This window comes from Octopus sinensis, linkage group LG2, assembly GCF_006345805.1.
Source record: "Octopus sinensis linkage group LG2, ASM634580v1, whole genome shotgun sequence".
Lineage (NCBI taxonomy): Eukaryota > Metazoa > Mollusca > Cephalopoda > Octopoda > Octopodidae > Octopus > Octopus sinensis.
In genome coordinates this window covers 81,159,639-81,185,184 of record NC_042998.1, presented here as the reverse complement: position 1 = coordinate 81,185,184, position 25,546 = coordinate 81,159,639, and the positions used below count along the sequence as shown (strand labels likewise).

At 37.0% G+C, this 25,546-nt stretch overlaps 1 protein-coding gene across 2 annotated transcripts in view; it reads left to right on the top strand.

The window, feature by feature from the left end:
- LOC115232376 (kelch-like protein 5) overlaps nucleotides 1-25,546 on the top strand; it is a 172,006-nt gene that overhangs the window by 22,658 nt on the left and 123,802 nt on the right. For both annotated transcript variants that reach the window (XM_036514633.1, XM_029802230.2), the window contains exon 4: nucleotides 10,989-11,089. In XM_036514633.1, coding sequence (XP_036370526.1) covers nucleotides 10,989-11,089 — 101 coding nt within the window. The remainder of the gene's footprint in view (nucleotides 1-10,988; nucleotides 11,090-25,546) is intronic.

Sequence of the window (25,546 nt, the reverse complement as noted above, 5' to 3'; positions counted from 1 at the left end):
AAGCCTCACTATGCAAGACATAGATATGAAATTCAATAAATTCATGTCAATAATACGAGCCATATGCATTAAATATGTCCCAGAGAAGGGAGCCAGTACACACAAAAACATCATTCCTCGAGACAGGAGAATACTCATGCTGCGGAGAATAAAGTTTTCGAATTGTTTAAACAAACACGTCAATGACTGTGTGAAATTCTACCTAACAGAGAAACTCTTCGAGATTGAAAATAAACTCAAAATCTCCCATGAAAAAGAAAGAGAAGAAAGAGATTGTTGGGGTGTCGAAAATATAAAAAGAAATCCTAAAACCTTCTACGCGTTGGTAAAGCAGTCTGCCTCAGTATGCTATAAGATAGGGCTACTATTTGGTAAGAACGGATCACTAACTGCAGACCCAGGGAAGATAAGTGAAGCACTAAATAAACAATAAATAAACAATCCTGAGGAAGTTCTCGATGTAACGAATCTATTCGGAAAAGCGGCAACCGTCGATTACATCAACATAACGGAAGAGGATGTAATATCGGCCATTGATGAGTTGAGTTCAAACTCAGCAACGAACCCAGCTGGACTCTCGGCTGTTCTCTTAAAGACATGTGAAAACGTGTGTATATGTGTGTGTGTTTGCATACACGTATATATATTTATATACACGTTTACGAATATGTGTGTGCGTGTGCGTGCGTGCGTGTGCGTGCGTGTGCGTGCGTGCGTGTGTGCGTATGTATTAGTATGTGGTGCATCTATGAATGCGCATCGTTGTGTCTGTGTTGATCCCCCCACCGCAAATGCGTGACTACGGTTGTTGGTTTATTTATGTACTAGTAAGCGGTTCTTCACAAAAAAAGAAAGAGGTGATAGAATAAGTATTAGTTATTTGGTTTGAAGTACCGGGGTATATTAGCCTGACTAAATCTACTCCAGTGCTGTAGCATGGCTGTAGTCCAAATGGCTAAAACAAGTAAACGATAAAAAGATATGTGTATTTCAGGTGGGGGAGAAGTATTGAAAAATGGGAGAATTTCGTGATGGTCTTGTTACAACGTTTAATAACCAAAGCAGAATGTAATGAGCTCCTCACGTTGTAATTCCTCGGCAAATCAAACTAGCAATTAGGTTTCTAGATTAATGATTGGAAATGTTTTTCCCTACAATTGTCTTAATGGTATCTTCAATGAAGTCAAGACTGTCACGGAAACATATTCTACGAGAGCTTGTGCCATTCTCAAAACTTGCCTGTTTGGTTTAGTATTTTGCGACGGAAACTTCCATTATAATGACATTAAATATCAAACTTTAAAATATTTCAGTAACATTTATCTTCTTTTTTTTTGTCTTCATAGGTCAAAGTACTATCGTTTTTATGACATCTTTTTATGCAACATGAGACTTTTATAGCGTTAGATCACTTACTCTAAATCAAGACGCTTATTTACGATCCAATATCAACTCTAAATTCACCACTCTATTCATATGTTCACGTTTATTTGTTTTAATAATGGAGGTTGTGACTTCTATATTTTTGTCAAATATCTTCCTTCCTTACTGAAGTGCGCGGTTTATGATTAACTTCAACAAATGAACATAAAGGATGATTTTAAATATAGTGAGACCGGGTTAGTTCAGGACTGTTTCATTCACTTATAAGCCAATATGATCTTTCCAAATAAGCAGATCATGTTTCGCTCGTTTTCTGCAATGTGCTTACTCTTTTTCCAAATTAAATTTTCTGCCAGATAATGTATCATACATTCTCATTATGTAATTCTTTATATGTATGTATATATATATATATATATATATATATATATATATATAGAGAGAGAGAGAGAGAGAGAGAGAGAGAGAGTGAAACAGACAGACAGATAGATTGAAAGAGAAATATAGAAAAGAGAAAGATAGACCCCCCACTAGTTGTCCATTGATAACTCTCATATTCCCCATCTTTGATACATCACAAACAATCATTTGACTTCGTAAATTTTTGTTAGGAATATTTTCAAATTCGCCTTTGGATTCAGCTATTTTAAAACAAATTTCGTGAGGTCTTTCAGTCACAACTTATATTAGTGGACCTTTCTTCTCTATCTTTCAAACGTATTACAATATGCCTTCATGTTCACTCTTCAACTATTCATACCTCTTTAGAGAAGTAGCATGTTCAATGCTAACTTGTTGTCAGAATCATCTCACACAGAAAATCAATTCACCTTTTGCTGGGGTCGTTCACCGAATGCCTGTCACTACACCCGTTACATTTCTTTACAGGCATATTTCCAGCACATCCTGTATTGGGTTTATATATTTTGTTTTTCATTTTTCAATATCTAAAACCAAAATTGCATTGCATTTATTCATGGACAATGAACGCTTCAAGCTACAGAAATCATTACTTCCCTGTATATGTATAAAAACTATTCTTCTTATGAACAGTGCTAAATTACAAAAGCCTGGCTTTTCAAAACCGTAACACTGGGCTGATCTTAGAGACAGCTAAAACATTATGCACCATTTATACTTTCATACAAAAGTTCAGATTATTCTACAGAGAATTCCTAGCTTCCGTTGTTTTAATGCACATCCTGACTTCATCGTTAAACTGGATTGATAATATAAACAGTCATAAATGTTAATAATTAACAGTATTATTCCGTTATGATTATTACACTCTCTACATAAGTTAAAGAAGAGGTAGATAACGGCCATTGCGTTTGGAAACAAAATAGTCTCATTTACTCTCAGATGTTTCATTTATTTATGCCAATAAAACTATGTTAAATCAAATCCAGCACAAAATCTACCTTTTCTTTCCTCAAACACTCTGCCTAAAGAAAGTGAAATGACAGTTGTCCTCTCATGATATCGGTTTGCGAATCATGTTTATTATATAGAAAATATACCTATCAATAATATAATATAGTCCAATACATCAATTATATTCTTATCTTCCAAGAAAGTGCCTCACTTCTAAAGCAGTAGCAATTTGTTTACTGTAATATTGGATTTCTATTCAGAATATGTTAATTGGGTGAATTCTAAAACACAAAAATCCTTAATAAACGTAAAATGTTGCCTAAAAGATCGATTCCCACCATTACGGCGACCTTTTAGATGAGAAGTAGTATTAGACCATCGGCGGGACAATCAGCATTGCGTATGACAATACATGAACTCTACCACAAGTATTTCACACTTACCCTTCCCTTCAAGCTCCAGATAGGTGCAATAGGAAAGTATATATGTATTGACGTAATGAGCAAAAGCGTTGTAAAACTGAAAATGCTTTCCTTACTACGTTTCGGTGAGTTCCATATTTTCTATAATGCAAAGAAAATATCAGAAAACAGCTCGAATATTTACTCTGAAATAAAACCTCTGTTTTTATTTATTTATTCATATATTTTTTAGGTTTTCAGTTCTCTTTTTGTTCACAGATAGGTGCGATTGTTGATTTGCCACCTTCTCTCCCCTGTTAAACTATTCAATTAAACATCCATTAATTACTAACTGTAATATTTGAATAGAAAATGACCACAATAATTAAAATTATTACACTCATTTCCTGTAATTAACTTCAGCTTATTTAAACTTGAACCAATATGAAAGGAGTTATTATTAAACATTTTCACGATTTTACTGACGATTGCCATTAATGTTGTGATATATTCTAAACGTACTTGGGTTTCTGCAATCACAAGAACATATTATGAGCATATTAATATTAAGATAAACCCTCAGAAAAGCAACAAACCCAACAAACGTATTTGTATATATTGTGAAATTCATTGTATTTACGATTTAACGAAGCAGCTTCTTCATATGATTCTAGATTAATGATTGGAAATATTTTCCCAACAATTATGTTAATGATAGCTTCAAGGAAGTCAAGACTGTCACGGAAACATATTTCACGAGAGCTTGTGCCATTCTCAAAACTTTCCTGTTTGGTTTAGCACGTATTTTGCGACGGAAACTTCCATTATAATGATGTTAAATATCAAACTTTAAAACCTGCCAGAAAATTTTACTCACGAACATTACTGACTTTAAAGCAAAATATGTATTTTAGCCACGCGGTGAATACTGGGACATTGTGTATCTGTTTTTTTTTTTTTGCTCCCTTGCTTATTTCAGTCATTTGACTGCGGCCATGCTGTAGTACCGTCATTTTATCAAACAAATCGATTCCAGGACTTATTTTTGCAAGCCTAGTACATATTCTATCGGTCTTTTTTGCCGAAGCGCTAAGTTACGGAGACGGAGACACACCAACATAGGTTGTCAAGCGATGGTGAAGGGAACAAACACAGAGACACACACAAATATATACATATACATATATATATACTGCGTGTGTACCGTTGGCGATTTTTTTTCCTCAGTCTTCCCTTCTTTGGATCTTTCCTTTTCCTATGTTTCTGACGAAGAGCTCCGCTCGAAATGTGAAACCCTCCTTCTGTCCTTCTTTCCTGGGCGTCCAATAATACTATACTTGTTCCACGTCCTCGCGTTGTTGTGTTTTCTCTTTGTGTTTTCATGTTTGGATTAACTTTATTTATATATATATATATGCGTGTGTGTGTATGTGTGTGTGTGTGTATATATATATATATACATGACGGGCTTCTTTCTGTTTCCGTTTACAAAATCCACTCACAAGGCCTTGTCAGCCTGAAGCTATAGTAGAAGACACTTGCCTAAGGTGCCGCGTTGTGGAACTGAACCCGGAACCATGTAGTTGGAAAGCAAGCTTCTTACCACACAGCCACTCCTGCGCCTATAGCCACCCTAGCGCCTATGGCCACTCCTGCGCCTATAACCACGCCTATAGATTTAGTGCAGGATAACCAGATATAGCAATTCAGTAGGAACAAAAATGTTACAAGTACAAATTTTATTACTATGTCTTATATTAAACTTTTATCTTCGGAAAAATCTAATTAGACTTGACTTCAATTTATGTTCCATTACACTAGAATTTACTGGATTCTTAAAAGTAATTATTCTTCTAACGGTTATACATTTATTGATATTGTGATGATACCACTGACTAAGATATTATGTTTTGTTAAAAATAACGCCTCCGAATATTTAAGTTTATTTATTTGAGGAATTCTGTACATTATTTATATCATTTACATTATTTACAGTGTCCTGATCTTGTTTATTGTTAATGCAACAAACAAGCGTAATGGTTAAGAGTGCGGGCTACTAACACTCAGTTTGCGAGTTCAATGCCTAGAATTAATAATAATAATAATAATAATAATAATAATAATAATAATAATAATAATAATAATGGTAATAATAATAATAATAATGATAATAATGATAGTAATAATAGTAATAATAATAATAATATAATAATAATAATAATAATAATAATAATAATAATAATAATAATAATATATAATAATAATATAATAATAATAATAATGGTAATAATAATAATAATAATGATAATAATGATAGTAATAATAGTAATAATAATAATAATAAAAATAAAAATAATAATAATAATAATAATAATAATAATAATAATAATAATAATAATAATAATAATAATAATCATAATAATAATAATAATAATAATAGTATAACAAAAATACTTTAAGAATGAGAAGCCATGACTGGGTTCAAAATTCTACCAGGACACCTGATGAAGGCTGGAGAGTTGTGATAACAACAAACAAGATGCGGTCACATATCCGCCCAATGTAAATAATGTAAATAATGTGTACTAACTCAGTTCTGCATAACGGTACAATAGACACCTATTGCACAGATTTTACACAAGCTATAATTACTATGGTGTGACTTAGTGGTCAGGGCATTCGGCTCACGATCTTAAGGTCGTGAGTTCAATTCCCGGCGACACGTTGTCTCCTTGAGCAAGACACTTTATTCCACATTGTTCCAGTCCACTCAGCTGGCAAAAAGGAGTAGTAATGTATTTCAAAGGGCCAGCCTTGTTACACTCTGTGTCACGCTGAATCTCTCCGAGAACTACGTTAGAGGTACACGTGACTGTGGAGTGCTCAGCCACATGCACGTTAATTTCACGAGCAAGCTGTTCCGGTGATTGCATCAGCTGGGACCCTCGTCGTTGTAACCGACGGAGTGCTCCTTATAATTATTATATTTTCGCAGCCAAGTTGATCGGATCAGTAAAAGTTTAAGTGACATATCCCTGGACAATGTGTAATGATATAATGTGTAAGCAACTAGATCAGTCAAGACAATAAAAGATTGATGCAACTGTTAAAAGGAAAATGGAGGGCCTATAATTCCACCCTCATGACAGTCCGTTTTAAATAAATTTGCCTTGAATTAATATTTCGCAGTTGAGAGCATCTCCGCTTAGCTAACAGTAATGAGTTGTATCGCTTACAGTACACATTTGCAGTGAGACAAATTGGACTCTACGAGAACTAACAGTTTTCATAAAGAGCGCCGTGGAGCACATGATATAAAGAACGAAATAAAAGCCCTTTGTTCGTATATGAAAACATTCATTAAGCACGACAGTCTGGGGGTTTCTGAAACTTCATTCATGAATTATTAATTATCCACGACAATTTTACAATTATTCATTATACTTCTGTAGGGAAAATTAGTTGTGCTCACATGACGGCGTAATTTTCCATTAATCGCTACGCTACATGTTTAAACATGAAATTGCCGTTGTTATAGCGTCTCAATCATGGCCGATCTATTTTCTGTTTATTCCAAAGAAAAGCGGAGTATAGTGGTACTTTTCTCTCTGTCTCTCTCTCTCTCTCTCTCTCTCTCACTCTCTCTCCCCCTCTCTCCCTCTCTCTCTCCCTCTCTCCCTCTCTATTCCTCTCTGTGTGTTTACGCATGCGTCTGTGAGTGTGTGTGTGTGTGTGTGCGTGCATGGTCAAGTGAAGACGCGTGGGTTAGTGGTTAGGATATCCGGCTCACGATCGTAGGGTCGATTCCCAGCGGCAAGTTCTGCCCTTGAGTAAGGCACTTCATTTCACTTTGCTCCAGTCCACTCTATTGGCACGAATGCGTACTACCTGTATTTCAAAAGGCCAGCCTTGTCACATACTCTGTTACGCGGAAACTCACTGAGAACTACGTTAATGGAACGCGTGTCTGTGGAGTGCTCGGCCACTTGCACGTTAATTTCACGAGTAGGATATTCCATAGATCGGTACAACCGCGACCCTTGTCATCGTAACCGATGGAGTGCCCTTATGTGGCAAGAGGGTATATCGAGCGCTGAAATTCATCAATGGCGTCCAGCTAAATATCTAACAGTGAGTGCTTACGAATGGATTGAAAACAGAAAACAAAGTGAAAAATCCAGTCTTGATAGCAACATTTAACGAGTGGCTGGTATGAATTAGTTGAACAGACAACAAACTATCTAAAACTGGTAAAACATATGCAAAGTTAGCTATGGTTATGCTTACAAAATCATCTACAACAATCTTAGCCATAAAATCCTCAGCAAAACTGACGGTTCAAGTTCAAACATGTACCGCAGGGATTAGAGGGAGATCACTTAAATGGATGAGTGCGATTTATTTTATCACCATCAGAGAAAACTAAACTTTGTAAGTGCAATGTCGTGGAGCTCCTTCGGTTACGATGACGTTGGTTCCAGTTGATCCGATCAACGGAACAACCTGCTCGTGAAATTAACGTGCAAGTGGCTGAGCACTCCACAGACACGTGTACCCTTTGAAATACAGGTAGAACAAAAACAGGAAGAAAGAGTAAGAGAAAGTTGTTTTGAAAGAGGACAGCAGGGTTCACCACCACCCCTGCCGGAGCCTCGTAGAGCTTTAGGTCGCTCAATAAACACAACGCCCGGACTGGGAATCGAAACCGCGATCCTACGATCGCGAGTCTGCTGGGTTATTGGACTGGGTCATTACGCCTCCACGTAAGTGCATTGTAGATAATTAATGACTCATCTTTGTATTCAGCATTGTTTTATACTTCTGTGGGTCTTTTCTTCTTTTAGTTTTCAAATATTATACCCCATGTATAGTTAACTATGGTATCATCAAGGGTGTTAGCAGGTAAACGAACTATATCATTATTTGACGTGTTCATTATCGCAAGATCACGATTCCCTACCGCGATATGAATTTTTACTTTCTCTTTCTGCCAGTTTCTACTTCAAACGCTAATCTGCATTATGCATGCTCCCCTGTCAAATCTGCTGCAACTGCAAGATTTGTAAACCGTTATAATTCCCCGTTGATCTGCTTTCTATTTCAACTCCACTCTTATCATTGCATATAACAGCTTGATGGATGAATAGATTTAAAATTTACAAGCCTTCCAAGTAATTTCGTTCCACACAAAAATCCCATGATATCGTGACGTCAAACTTTTAATCAATATTAAATATTTATTTTGTTACGTGTTTTACAACATTTTCAGGGAATGAAATACTGTCATCTTAATCAAAAATATTAGTGAAAACTGTTAGACGATAATTGAATTATTATTTACCTTTTAACAACTTAAACCTTAAACAAATTATACTACAATTATTCTTTGTCAGCTCTGATAATCTGACACAACCATGCAAGTAAATTTTCAAAATGAAATTGTGTCCTGAAATTGAAATGTTCAAATAATGAATTAATAATATTGGATAATAAAGTATTTCGCATTAGGCATTCACCAGATTTCCAAATACGATATTGTTGTATATAATTTAGCATAAATAACTTTCGGATTTTCATGCATATTTTTACATGTTAAAATATTTTTTACTGTTTTGGGCATTTTGCCATCAATACCATAAATAACTTTGATAACTTTGATAGGTTTTAGCCAGTATAGGCCCAGGCGATGTCTAACTGAATAGCACCACTTGGGGAAGTCTTTCAGTCATATATAGGGCACCATAGCCAACTCCAGCAAAGAGTTATTATTGTTGGAGACATAACCGGGTGTAGGAGGTTAGTCAGGGATGTTTTGGAGAAATTTGTCCAGTGAACATTTGAATTTTATGCGATCCGTTTCCGTTTTGAGGTATTTTGGTATGGACCAGTTGAGATAAAGTAATTGTGATATAATGTTGCTGTATGTACTGAGTTCGATTTTTGTAGCAGGCGGACAGCACAGGGACCAAGTCTTGAATGGATTTTAAAATTGATGCCAACATCATTTGTGCAATATTGATGGAATATTTTCCACATAACAGAAATGATGTAGCACCCCTTTTCATTTCTAGGCACAATTCCTGAAATTTGTCGGGAAGTAATACTCGATTACCTTGTCCCCACTGTTCAACTAGTGCTTATTTCCGAAAGGAAGAAAGACAAAGTCGACCTAAGCGGAATTTGAACTCAGAAAGTAAGGATTCAAAATACCGACTAGTATTTTGTCTGGTTTACTAACGTTTCTTTTCTACTCTAGGCACAAGGACTGAAATTTTGGGGGATGAGCCCAGTCGATTAGATAGACCCCAGTACGCAAATGGTGCTTAACCCCGAAAGGATGAAGAGCAAAGTCGACCTCGGTGGAGTTTGGACTCAGAACGTAAAGACAGACAAAATACCTATTTCTTTACTACCCACAACGGGCCAAACACAGAGAGAACAAACAAGGACAGACAAACGGATTAAGTCGATTATATCGACCCAGTGCGTAACTGGTACTTAATTTATCGACCCCGAAAGGATGAAAGGCAAAGTTGACCTCGGCGGAATTTGAACTCAGAGCGTATCGGCAGACGAAATACAGCTACGCATTTCGCCCGGCGTGCTAACGTTTCTGCCAGCTCGCCGCCTTTTTGACAAAAACATATTGACAGCATATTTGAATTGAATCGGCTTAACGAATGTATCACAGCCTCTTGTTACTAAGTGCACCTAGACATATGAGAACTCTTCGGATATATGAGATTTTAGTATCAACAAGGCCTCTAAGCGGTCAGTATTTACGGGGCATACAAATCTGTGTGCGCATATTGATGTCTCAAGTGAAACCTAATCCCACAAAATCATGGCTTAATGACTTGACTTTATCTTGAATATCTTAAATGCTTTTTGTATCGTCAGCAGAAACTCTGATGCTTTTCATGGATTTCTAACTTTGTATAATCACCCGTCGATTTACCTTCTCTGCCAACGACTCCACCTCCATGAAAAAACAGTTGTTTTATAGCCACCTATTCCAGAAGCGTAGGAAATAACACATCTTATTGAGATATATATGCAGTGGTTATGCAGTGATTATCACAGTACGAGTAACAAGATACATACGTCACCGACACGCCTAGATGCGCTTCATTAGACATTAGTAGCTAATCGAACTTAGATACTTCTATGCAGTCATAAATAATCTCCTTGCTGCAACGCAAAACACCACACACACTCACACTGAAACATTCACCAACACACACACACTCACACACGCACACACACACACGCGCCCGCACATGCACACACGTATGCATAAACTAATTTGTCGTTATCTAATATACGCGGATATGCAAAATATTTCTTTTCATTTTCTCAATAATGAAGGTTTGGGTTCTCGCATAGGAAATACATTATCAATTGCCGGTAAACACCCAATCCCGAGGGCACAGGTATGGTTGTGTAGTAAAGAAGATCACTTTCCTATCACATAGTATCAAGTTCAGTCTCACTCCACAGCTCCTTCGACAAGTGTCTTCTTCTAGAGTCCCGTGCTGACCAGAGCCTTTCGAGTGAATTTGATAGATGGCAAATGTGTGTGTGCGTGCGCGTGTGTGTGTGTGTGTCAGTGTGTGCTTGTGTGTGTGCACGCGAGTGTGTTTGTCACCTCACTGCCGCCATACAACTGCTGCATACAGACAGATGCATGTGCAATATGTTTATATTGATAACAAGTGATGTACTGAAAGGATATATTGCTAAAAGTAATACTTGAAATGTCCTAAGTATAAACATTTAACTTTGACTGTAAAATATTAACATAAATCTGTTATTTATTATATGATACAGTTATAATCCTAAAGATGGCACGTGGAGAAAAAGAACACCAATGCCTACACCGAGAATGAGATTTTCAGCTTGTGTTAAAGATAATGTAATATACGTTGTTGGTAAGTTCATTCCTTACACGTTTTTTTTTTATCGTTTAATTTATGTTATTGTAAATATCGGTTGTTCTGAGCATTCTTGAAGCAGCACGCTCTCCCACAATTCCCGAAACGGAAAATGGAACTGGAGAGGACATTGGAATATCCAAGATTTTTCTTTATTTTATTAGATTCACGATATTCTTAATTATGCAAAAACAAACTTTGCCCACCAGATTCTCAAATGGCATGGCAATTTTACTCTCAATTATATGTACGATGATTAGCGGTTTGCATCAAAATATTTCACCAATACACAATTCCGTCCTGTTCACATTGAGATTTGGAAAATAGTTTACTATTTTTCTTCATATTGTTCCCATTTTGCTTCTTTTTAATGAAACGAATTCTCTCACTCACTCTCTCTCTCTCTCTCTCTCTCTCTCTCTCTCTCTATCTATCTATCTATCTATCTATCTATCTATCTATCTCTATCTCTATCTCTCTCTCTCTCTCTCTGTCTCTTTTCTTTCTTTCTTTCCAACACACACACACGCATACACACGCACATATCATGCTGGAGAATCTCTGATATAATGTATAAAGTATGAAGCATTACGTTTCCTGTAAAAAAACAAAGAAAGAAGAACAGCACGTTCCGTTCCCGTTAGTTTACGTATTTTCGTCGGTAATTATCTACAAATATAACCGCTTCTACAATCGATAGTTTTTGAAATTATTTTTTGTTTGAATTTAATGAGATTTCAGTGGAAACAACATCATCTTTTCGCTCTTCTAAACATTAAGTCTGCTTTCTTCGCATGCACGGCTTCTTTAACATGTAGTTAAATTTTGTTAAAATAACAACAAATTCCATTATTGGAGAAAAATCTATTTTGCTTCGGGTAACTGCACAAAAGTTCTTAATTCTATTTATACAATTCAAAATGCCACATTCTGAACTACAAGTACATATACATCGGTACATCACGTTTTGTCATAGTATTTATTGAGAGAAAAAATACCTCTTCCTTGTGGCCTTCATTTTTATAACGAGTACGCTTTTTTAAAAGATCATGGCTCGAATAGATTTCATTGAAAGATATAGAAAAAATAGACAAGATTGTTGTCATTATTAGATGTTATCTTGTTAAGACATATGATATGCTTACAGTTCTTTCCGTTATTTTATTCATGATTCGATAGCATGTAGTAATCAAGTAAATTCATTATGTGATCTTTATATTATTGTTGTTATATTATATATTTCCATTTGTTTGTGACGTAAATCAAGAAATATTTTTCAGTATTGTTACTCCAGTGGCGTAAGTGGTAAGTATTTCTCAAAATAATTGTAGCTAGCTTCCTTCTCCAAAACAGATAGGTGGATTCAGATAGTAAGTTCGCCGTGCTGGACCAGAAGAGCAACGAAGATGGTGTATTGAGGTTAGTGTCTGCTTATGTCTGACTGCTCCATGCTGGAGCACCGCCTTTAGTCGAGCAAATCGACCCCAGGACTTATTCTTTGTAAGCCTAGTACTTATTCTACCGGTCTTTTTTGCCGAACCGCTAAGTTACGGGGACGTAAACACACCAGCATCGATTGTCAAGCGATCTTGGGGGATAAACACAACACACAAACATACACATATATATATACATATATACGACGGGCTTCTTTCAGTTTCCGTCTACCAAATCCATTCACAAGGCTTTGGTCGGCCCGAGACTATAGTAGAAAACACTTGCCCAAGGTGCCACGCAGTAGGACTGAACCTGGAACCATGTGGTTCGTAAGCAAGCTACTTACCACACAGCCACTCCTACGACTAATGTATACTTTTTACTCCTTTAACTTACATCCTTCATACTTTATGCAAGCTTTCAAAGAAATTATAAACTACCATAATGTCTCTCATAAGATGCCCCATTGGCAAATAAAAGATATCATTATCCTCATATTCCTCATCATCCTCACCAGTAGTAGTAGTAGTAGTAGTAGTAGTAGTAGTAGTAGTAGTAGTAGTAGTAGTAGTAGTAAGCCGGCTAACAGCTACAATCGTATGTGCGACGGGCAAAATACCTATCGTCATTTCGTTCTGAGCTCAAATTTCACCGTGGTCGACTTTCTGGATTGATAAAATAAGTACCAGTCAATGTAATCCCAAATATCAGGCCTTGTGCCTATAATAGAAAGGTTTATTATTATTAATACTAATATTATTACGATGGAAAGGCGAGAAGGCGACGAGCTGGTAGAATCGTAAGCACGCCAAGCAAAATGCTTAACTTCACTTCGTCCGCCTTTAAACTCTGAGCTCAAACTGAGCGCCGCACTGGAGCCTATATAATCAACTTACTCTCTCCCCAGAACTTGCTGGCCTTATGTCAAAATTTTAAATCAATATCGTTATTAAAAAGACGAATGAATCATTAGAACAGTGTACCGTGTCTCGTTTCAATGTTGATAAAAGAAGCAGCAGTCAATATTTGAGGCAATTTATCTTTCGAAAATTCCCTCTCCAACATCATTTCTGTCAAGCAAGTGCAATAATATAGCGGTGTTGACAAGTTCCAGATGCTATAAATTGAATCCACAATATACACACCAATGAAAACATTTCGCATCAATAACTTCATAGCTGTAAATTGTATATATATATATATATATATATATATATATTTGCACATCATGTAACGATCATTATAATATTTTGTTTCGTATCAATTACATCTACCTCTTTCAATTAGTTTCATTTCACGTAGACCCATATTTAACCTCAGTTATATTTCTGTTTTTACGCAGTGATTTCTATCGACTTTCTGTAACAAACAGGTTTAATATATAACTTAATGCAATCCCAAAACACGTGACAATTTCACAATAAACATCACATTTTAGCTTGGCGCCGTAGAATAGTATTCGTTTCGTTCCGATTCCTTAGCTCTGAATAATTCCTTCATTCTGATGTCAGAATCGATATTTAACATTCGGTTTCCATTCTTCAAAGATAAAGTGAAGCATGAACAGCACACAACAACACAATTCTCCTGTTTACCCTTTTCTGTAATTATTATGTTGCACATGTGTAAATGGATGGACTATTATTTCGGCGTGGTTCAGAAAACAGTTTGTGGTAAAAGCCATCGAATATCGACGAGAAGTATTTTCTTTCTGCTTCAGTGAACGAATGTTTCTTAGAAAAATTGTTTTATTTTCTACGAAGGCAAAAGAAAAATAAATAAATAAATCAGCAATAAATTACACACACAGCACGCACGCACGCACACACACACACACACACACCACACACACACACACACACACACACACACACACACACAACGCGCGCAGACACACACACGCACACATAACAGCAGCAAACACAAACGAGCACACGAACACAAGCGAACACACAAACACACACATACAGCTGTGATGTGCATGTGTGTGTGTGTGTGTAAACTGAAGTCCTAGGGATAGCGAAAAGAAGTGACATTGGCAGAATCGTTATCACCCCGGACGAAGCGTTTAACGGCATTTCGTCTAATTTTAAGCTTTGCGTTCAAATGCCGCCGAGATCAACATTGGCTTTCATTCTTCGATGATCGATAAAATAAATATCAGTTGAGTAGAGGGGTCGAGATAATCGAGTAGCTTCATCCTCCATAATTACAGGTCTTGTGCCCAAACTAAAAATTATATATATATAATTTCCACAATACTCCATAGGTAATCCCTAACAACCTTATAAATATCCATTTTAATTTCTAATCCTTATCTAACTCCTCTTTTCTTACTTTAGGATCACAATCATTTAATTATATAACTATATATATATATATATATATAATATATATATATATATATATATATATATATATATATATATACATATATATATATATCATCATCATCATCATCATTGTCATCATCATGGCTTGGCTTCGTGAACGAAAATTAGGAAGGTTGTCCACATCGTCTGCAGGCACGCTCATGACTGACAAGTCCGAGCGGGAAAGGCAGGTCCGTGAGCAGAGTCCACAGCAGTGTCCATCCGGTGTGGTGTCAGAGGCGGCTTGGGCCTTCCTCCTACGTCTCTTGTCTTTATGTGCGTCTCTTTTGTGTTCTTCAAACTCGTTGACCGCGTTGAAGATCGTGTGGCGCTAAGCATCACGGTCCGCAGCCAGGTCTGCCCAGCATTGGTGGTCAACATGACATGCGGTGAAAGACTTTTTGAGGCAGTCTTTGTAGCCTTTCCCTGGGGTTCCACTCTCACAGCGGCCGATGGAGGGTTCGCCAAACAGGGCAATCTTAGGAAGGCGATGGTTCTCCATTTTGGAAACAAGCCCTGCCCATCAGAGGTGGTACTTCAGTAGCATGGCTTCAATGCTGGAGATCTCGGTCTGCTCCAAAACTTCAATGTTTGTGACGAAGTCACTCCAGTGAATGTTGGGGGTGGTGCGGAGACATCGCTGGTGGAAGCGCTCGAGGAGACGAATGTGACTGCGACAGGTGACCCAGGCCTCCGAGCCGTAAAGGAGAGTGGTGAGAAACACGGCCCTGTAGACGATGATCCTTGTCTTGTTCTTCAAGTTATTCTTGTGCTAAACATGTTCGTACAATCTGCCAAAGGAGCTATTTGCCTTAGAGAGTCTATTGTCAATTTCCTTGTCGAACCTTGCATCGAATGAGATGATGCATCCCGGGTATGAGAACTGCTGTGTTGATTTCAGTTCGGTACCTCAGATGGTAATCTGGGGTAGAAGGTATACTGCTTTGGGTGCAGGCTGGTGAAGTACCTCCGTCTTCTTGAGGTTGACCTCCATACCAAAGAGTCGCGTGGCGTCCACAAAGCAGGACGTGATGCACTGCAGAGGTCGCTCTGTGTGGGCGACGAGAGCAACTTCGTCCGCGAAAAGAAGGTCTCAGATCAGCTTCTCCTGGGTCTTGGTGTGGGCTTCGATGCGCCGTAGATTGAAGAGACTGCCATCCAGACGCTACCTGACATACACCTCATCCCCAACCTCCAGATCTTCAGTTGCATGCTTGAGAATCATGCTGAAAAAGATGCTGAAGAGAGTCGGTGCCAGGACACAACCCTGCTTCACGCCGTTAGAGATGGGGACGGGCTCCGACAGGTCACCGTGGAGTCTGATCTGGCCACGCTGGTTCTCGTGTAGCTGGATCACCATCTGTAGAAAATTAGTGGGACAGCCAGGTCGTTCCAGGATGAGCCATAGTCCTGTGCTGCTTACTGTTTCAAATGCTTTTGTGAGGTCGACAAATATATACAAATATATATATATATATATATTATATATATATATATATATATAATATATATATATATATCTATATATATATATATATATATATATATATATATACATATATATATATATGTGTGTGTGTGTACGTATGTATGTATGCGTGGTGTATGTACATATACATACAGATATGATAATACATATGGATACACGTATGTATGGGTTTGTGTATATAGGTGTATGTGTATGTATGCGTTATATATGTGTGTGTATATATGCGTGTGTATATATGTACATGTATAAATGTATGTGTGTATATACGTGTGTATGTATGCATATATGAGCATGCAAGCGGGTACAGGTGAGCATATACGAGTATAGGTATAGATATTTTATATAAGCGTGGATTTGTATATGAGTATGTGTAGATATATATATATATGTGTGTGTGTGTGTGTGTGTGTGTGTGTGTGTGTGTGGTGTGTGTGTGTGCACATACCCGCCTGGGTGGGTATGTACGTGTATATATACACTTACATACATTTATGCGCGAGTATGAGTCTCCATGCATTTTTTTTATTTACAAGAATTTATATATACAAAATAGATACGAATGAGTGTCTATAGGCGTGAATGCGTGTGAACATATCAGAGTTTGTATGCGTATATATATATGTTGATGCATGTATATGTCTATATACATGTGTGGATACGTGTATGTGTGTATTCATTTTCACAAATATAAATTCTTTATTTCTTCTCTACTAACCAGTCTATTCTAGGAACTTCACTATATATTCCACCTGAAGTTTATTACCAAAACTAATTCCCACTTACACATCATCCGACCCTTACTTTCTCTCTGCACTTTCTTTACCCATCCCTTAATGCAGCTATGTCACAACACTCCTGCTAATATACCTCACACTCTTTCACTCTTTACCCTCTCTCTCTCTCTCTCTCTCTCCCTCCCTCACCTCCCCCTACTTTCTATCATTTTATCCTGACCACTAGCTAAAACACCTCTTTTTTCTCTTTTTATTGTCTCTCTTCCCCCTTTTCTTCTTTTTTGTCTTTTCCTGTCTGATTTGACCTTACAAACAAATTCCCAATTTTTAAGTCACTCAAAAAAAACCCTCGATCAAATAACACTGTTTACAATATTCTATGCTTGGAATGACCAAATATGAACAGCATTGGAAATCACACACAAGGTACAGGAAACTTAAATAATGGAACTGCAAATAAAATATCCTTACGTATCTCAATTCTATTTTCATTCCTTCACTTCCCTCTGTATTTCATATCTTCTCTACAATAATTATTACTTAAACATTTCCTCATACCGTCTCTGATGAAGGGATATATAAAATATCCCGGAAACAGCTGTAAGACCTCTTTATAAATGTTCTGAAAAGTATTCAAAGCCTTGTTTTTTTTTTAATCTCATTCTGTTAATTATATATATATATATATATATATATATATATATAGAGAGAGAGAGAGAGAGAGAGAGAGAGAGAGAAAGAGAAAGAAATGGAGTTAGACGCAGGTGTTATTCAAATCTTTATACTTCCACCATATATTTCGAAGAAAACATTGGTATTGTTCCAGAGGGAATAAAATAATGTAAGACAATGCGATCTTCTCATCAGGGAAAAAAAGAGAAACAAAATACTTTAATAAGCCATTTTAACCGAATATGATTACTGCATATATGATGAAGAGAACGCTGGTATGTTATTTTCTTTTAATGACCGTTAATAGATTTAACGTCAAAGGCAATTTATAGAAATAGGGAAAAAAAGAAATTAGCAGAAAAATAAAAAATGGGAAATATAGGCAAATAGGAATAAACCTTAAAGGCGTGGAAATAGATTGTGGAAAAGAAATGTAAGAAGACAGTTAAAGGTCGAAATTATTTATAGAAATTAAAAGTATGTTTTTGCCAATGTTTGCGACGATAAACGCGTTCTTTAAATATGTTTACAAGAGCATTCTCTGAGAACAGGATGAAATACAGTTCTTCGTTAGATTTCTATATTTATCTATGAAATACAAAAACATTTCACTAAACCCTAGAATTTCTACCTTTATAAGTAGGCTGTAACATCCTTGATACTTATGTAAACTTCTGCTACCCTGGTAACTATTTATTCATTTTTCTCGTCTTATTCGTACACATTGAAAAATACACATACATTTATATGTGTGTGTGTATGTGTGGGAGATAGAGAGGGCGCATGACGTAGTGGTTAGAGTATTGCACTCACGATCTCGCGATCCTGATTTCAATTTCTAGATCGAGTGATGCGTTGTATTCATGAGCAAAACACTTCATCTGACGTCGCTCCGCGATCATTTCGACACCTAACACGTTGTACACTATGCACTTGTTCAGATGACGTTGATTTGATGGGGAGAGAGAGTAAATTGATATGCGGCACAAACATTTCATCATATCGTGATGCGCAGATCGTTTGGTAGAAGCTGAATGCTCATACATACACTTTTTCACTCATTGGTGATGTCCTGCACCCATTGTGTACGTTTTGGTATTTTGTCCTATACTTATCTCTCGTGGGATTACGTATTTTTCACTCGTTGGTGATGTACTTAATTTGTAATTTTTATTTATTTATAATCGAACGCCACGCAGCTTTGTCCACAGTAAGCTCTTACATTCATATATAATTTCTACGACTGTGAATAATGGAATGTATTAATGCCCACAGGGCAGTTGGATCTCATTGTTTTTCATTTCATCATAATTTATAGATTTACAGACTGTAAGGTCGTTGCCGGTTAGAGAGGCAATTACTGGTCAGAGTGTTACGACAATCATTTTACCATACAACATTCTCACAACTTCCAATGTATAACTCTCGAAAACTGTACATGAGCATTCTGCGTTTCGAAAATATTCGTAAACCATAAATAAACATAAAAATCTTAGATATATTTCCAAAGAATAATGCGTTGCTAAGTGTGGTTTCCTACAAAATAGCGGATAATAGGTGTAGGAGTGGTTGTGCGGTAAGAAGATTGCTTCCCAACCACATGGTTCTGGTTTTAGTCCCATTGCGTGACACATTGAGCAAGTATCTTCTATTATAGCCTCGGGTCTTGTGAGTGGAGTTGGTAGAGGGAAACTGAAAGAAGCCTGTCGTACACACACACACACACACACACACACACACACACACACACACACACATATATATATATATATATATATATATGTTCCGCACCATCGCTTAACAACTGATGCTGGTGTGTTTACGACTCCGTATCTTAGCAGTTCGGCAAAAGAGACTGATAGAATAAGTACTGGTGTCGATTTATTCAAATAATGGCGGTGCTCCAACGTGGCGGTGCTCCAACACAGTCAAATGACTGAAACAAGTAAAAAAATAAAAGAATAAGTTGTCAAAACAGAGTTAAAATGGTGCATGGCGGGCGTGGCTATGTGGTAAGAAGCTGGCTTCGCAAATACATAGTTCGTGGTTCAGTCCTATCGCGTGGTGCTTTAGGCAACTCTCTTCAACTATAACCTCGAGACGACCAGGGTTGACCTTACTGTGTGTCTTAATCTGTTCCCATCTCGTTTAATTTTTTCTCAAGATGTCTTTCCTTAAAATTGTCACCTGCAATAAATCTATAAGCATTAGTTTTAAAACTTTTCAGTAATCCCCACTTTGCTATCGCCCTTGGCGGTGATGGATTTGCACTGGATTATCTCCTTTATACAACAGTAGTCCGAATAACTTGAGCCTTCGCAACTGTAAATCAACAAAAGTTCGGTCCATCTAATCAGATTTAGAATCTACCTTTCAACAGGCAAAATGCATGCCATGTTTCACCATATTATACCACTTATATCCCTCGCCAGTAAAAATAGAGTGAAACATTGAGTACACTGTGTAACACGACTCTTATCCTTGGGTAGCAACTGTTATTTGCTTACTAGAAAGTATGGAAAATTGCTGATATTTCCGTCAAACTTTGAATTTGTTAAGATATTTATTCAAATCCCAAAGAATTCCACTCAAAACACGGCTATCATGCTCCCCCACTACCCCTGCTCATGATCACAGATGCACATATTGTCAGCCACCAAGGGACACGCTCAAGGTGTTAAGCTCAAGCAACTGACAAGCAAATCTGTTGTAAGGAGTAGATATTTCTGCTTCAGCAACGCAGCGCTGAATCTGTCTGAAATGTAATGGAAAACAGGTCAGTTTCAAAATATTGATGTCTAGGTCACAAAAGTAAACTTTCTAGGGAGTAATAGTTATTTCCTTTGATATCTAGATAGAAGAAAAGAGGAAATAACATTTACTGACTAAAGACTAAAAAAATTAAAATTTTGTTACAGTATTATTTTCAAATAAATGTAGATCTACTTAATATACAATGAGGGACGATTTTGTTTCTTTTCTAAACACAGAAACAAATAAGGGTACGTGTGTCTGTGTGAGGAGCCATAGTTCGGCATAAGAACGATAAAATAAGTAGTAAATCTAAAATTAATAAGCACTTTCAAGTTAGTGCATCAGCATGACCGCAATCTATTGAATGAAACAAGCAAAAGATAAAAGTTATATACGCTTATATGTGAGATTATGTGAGTGTGTGTGCGTGTGTGGGTATGTGCAAGAATATGTACACACATATATATGTATTATGTATTTGTATGTTTATGTGTGTGTGTATATATATATATATAATATATATATTGGTAAAACGGTAAGATAACAAAAGAAAGAAAGAAACCTCAATATTATGTAAATAGAGGAAATTTATCTATACAATAATATGTTACATTACTCGATAGTCAAGATAAAACTCTGAGTTTCAGATGCCGAAGTGGAAATCCACAAAACCATCTCTTCGGTTATCTGGCTATTTGAAAACGCTATGAAAAAATACCTACTGTGTTATAACTCTGCTTGCCTGCGTACTTATACATCGCTCGCATTTTTCGTCATAAAAATTATATAAAAATACATAAAAAATATATAAAAAATATATAAAAATATATAAAATCTTCTTGGAACATAACATAGAGAGCATGTTCTATATCGTTTTCTTTAGGGGACCAAAAACGTAACAGAAATTTAGTCACATGTGGGCATGATCCGAAAAGTTCTGTCCTTGTGTTTAGACATGTAGTAGGGTCTAAGCTGCTTTTCCAGATAAGCCATCTCTCCATGTCGCATAGACCGCATCTTCCGCTGCCGTTGGTATAGGGCTTACATCTGGCCAAAATCTTCCAATGTATGTTATAATCGACACCTTTATCTCTTAAAGACCAAATATGATTAGATAATTGTGTCGCTTTTCTATTGTTCCAGTGCCTAAAGCTCAAAGTGTGGTTATTGAACCTGGCCTTGAAGTTACCCTCTGTAAGGCCCACGTATTTCTTCGTCGAAACGGTGTCTTTAGTGGTTATAGAGTTTACGGTAGCTTCATATATTTTTTCATAGCGTTTTCAAATAGCCAGATAACCGAAGAGATGGTGTTGTGGATTTCCACTTCGGCATCTGAAACTCAGAGTTTTATCTTGACTATCGAGTAATGTAACATATTATTGTATAGATATAATATATATATATATATAATATATGTGTATATGTATATGTATACATATATGCATATATATATTTATATATATGTACATATATATGCGTATGTATATATGTATATATATATATATATATATGTATGTATATATATATATATACATATATATGTGTCTATATGAAGGCGCATGGCTCAGTGGTTAGAGCGTCGAGCTTACGATCGTGAGGTTGTGAGCTCGAATCCCGGACCGGGCTGCGTGTTGTGTTCTTGAGCAAGACACTTTATTTCACGTTGCTCCAGTTCACTCACCAGTAGAAATGAGTTGCGACGTCACGAGTGCCAAGCTGTATCGGCCTTTGCCTTTCCCTTGGATAACACTGGTGGCGTGGAGTGGGGAGGCCGGTATGCATGGGCGACTGCTGGTCTTCCATAAACAACCATGCTCAGACTTGTAACTAGGAGGGTAACTTTCTAGGTGCAATCCCATGGTCAGTGTCGTGACCGAAGGGGGTCCCGGATCCCGGATGTGTCTATATACATATATATATACATATATATATGTGTATATATATACATATATATGTGTGTATATATATATATATATATATATACATATATGTGTATATATATGTATGTATATATATAGTGTATATATATATGTCTGTGTATATCCATATATGCATATAAATGTATATACATTTATGTATATATATAGAGAGAGAGCTAGATAGATAGGTAGGTGGATAAATAGATAGATAAATAGATAGATAGATCGATAGATAGATAGATAGATAGATAGATAGATAGATAGATAGATAGATAGATAGATAGATAGATAGATAGATATATGCTTATGTGGTAGATAAGTACATTTGGCGAAGATCTGTGTGACCAGAAAATGCACTTAAATCTGAGGTCAAGTGCACATATCTGTTGATTGTTATAATGTAATTCCCCAACTCACAGGTGGTAACGTCTCGTGTCAAAACTCATCATAAATAAACTGGAACAAACACGACCATACAGTCAGCTCTTTAGTGAAATCTTGTTATCAGAGGAATCTTCTCTTATTGTAATATGTATCACACGCAAACACGTAAACTATTTGCAGCCATTGAGATAGCATGCGCAGTTTGATGGCTGTCGGTTTAGTACCGAATACATAAGTTTATAGAGAAAATATTCTCCAGGTTAGGAAGTGAGGAATGATTGGACACCATAAGTGAGAAGTCTCACTAGATTTGCATTTTGGACACGACCGAATACACGCGAACACACACACACGCACACACACGAACACACGCATACACACACGCACACGTAGAAACGCACGCGTAAAGACACGCGCACAGACAGACAGACAGACAGACAGATAGATACATACATACATACATACATACATACATACATACATACATACAAACATGTTCGTGCAGTTGTAATTGTGTGCGTTAAATCTGATATATGTAACGCAATGCGTCGTGAACTGGTCACAACTAGAAGACAGACGTATCTTGTTGGAGAATTCAAAATCTAAGAACAGCAAAGAAGCTAAACAAATGCAAAAATATCAGCCAATAAAATAAATTGAAATCGGCGCGGGAGTATAGAAGTACGACAATACATTCAGGAATGAATCATGTCTTTAAAGCTAACAAATGAAATCAACAGATATGTCTGGGTCTGGTCAGGATGCAGAATATTCTCTTCTACTCTAGACACAAGGCCCGAAATTTTGAGTGGGGGTGCCAGTCGATTAGATCGCCCCCAGTACGCAACTGGTGCTTAATTTATCGATTCCGAAAGGATGAAAGGCAAAGTCAACCTCGGCGAAATTTGAACTCAGAACATAAAGGAAGATGAAATGCTGCTAAACATTCCGTCCGGCCGTGCTAACGTTTCTTCCAGATCGCCGCCTTCAGGTTACAGAATACTGTGATTCTGTCCATATGATTCTGTCAGGTTGGGTGTAGGTATTTCAGGAAGTGACTCTCTGTGTCTAACTCCATTTCTCTCTCTCTCTGTCTCTGTCTGTCTCTCTCTCTCTCCTCTCTCTCTCTCTCTCTCTCTCTCTCTCACTCTCTCACTCTCTCTCTTTCCCTCGCTCTCTCTTTCTCCTATTCAAACCCCTCAGTCTCACTCTTTCTTTCAGTCTCCCTCTCCCACTCGCTCTTTTTCTCTCCCTCTCTCATTCTCTTTTTCTCCCTCCTCCTTTCTCTGTCTCTCACACTCTCCCTCTAAGTATCTATCTATCCATGTAGCTAGCTACGTATCTTTTACGAGTTTCTGTCATTCAAATTCGGCCATGATGGGGCACCGCCCTGAGAAATTTTAGTCGAACGAATTGACCCTAGTACTTATTTATGCCTTTTTTGTCTTTTTTAAGTTTAGTACTTATTCTGTCGGTTTCCTTTGTGAATCTACTAAATTATAGTGTCATAAACATACCAACACCGGTTGCCAAACGATGATGTAGTACAAACACAGACACAAACATACGCACACACACACACGCACACACACACGCACACACACGCACACACACACGCACACACACACACTCACACACACGCGCGCACACACACACACACACACACACACACACACAGATATATAAACATATACGATGGGCTTCGTCCAATTTTCGTTTGCCAAATTCACTTACAAGTCATTGGTTGGGCCGAAGTTATTGTGCAAGAGACTTCCCAAGGTGCCACGCAGAAGGACTGAACCTGGAACGATGTGGTTGGTTAACAAACTTGTTACTGCACAGCCATGCTGGCGCCTATGTCTCGAAGAATATCTTGATCAACGGAAACACGCTACATTCTGTACTATGCCCAAGGAAAGCGCCCCCTATTACCGTACGCTTTGATATCGTACTCTAAACGAACCCTACGGTAATGGTGATAGATATTTTAAAAAAACTCCACTATCATGGGTCCACCCACTTTTTGTCCCCTACTCTTCCTTTTTCCTCCTTCTCTTCCTGCCCCACACCCCTTTAAATACAATCAGCTTAACTATCACGAACGTCTGACAATTTGAAAGTTACATTTCTGTTTGTGCATACGTGTATGAAATGAAAGCGATATCCATCGATACGGAAGTTTTCTTATGAATTTATTTCGCATGAGCGCACACGAATTCCCACGTTTATATAGTTGCATACATTTATATGCATCTATGTATGAGTCTGTTGGTGGGTAATATATACAAATCACTGTTTTAAGAAAAATTTTTTTGTAGCGTAATTACTTCACGCCTGGTTACGTATACGCATATAATGTGTTTATATAAGTGTGTGACGAAAACTTGATTAGATAATGTTTTCTACATTTAAAAATTTTTAAATCTAAATACATATGTACATACACACACGCACACATATATGTGTATGCATGTGTATATATATATATATGTATATATATATACATATATATATATTATATATATATATATATGTGTGTGTGTGTGTGTGTGTGTGTGTGAGTGTACATATATATATATATATATATATATATACACACACTCGTCAATAATTACTAAACGTATATATACAGATTAACAGGCTTAAGTTAACTCACGCGGGCTTCTACTGCAATAACACATGCGCACATACAT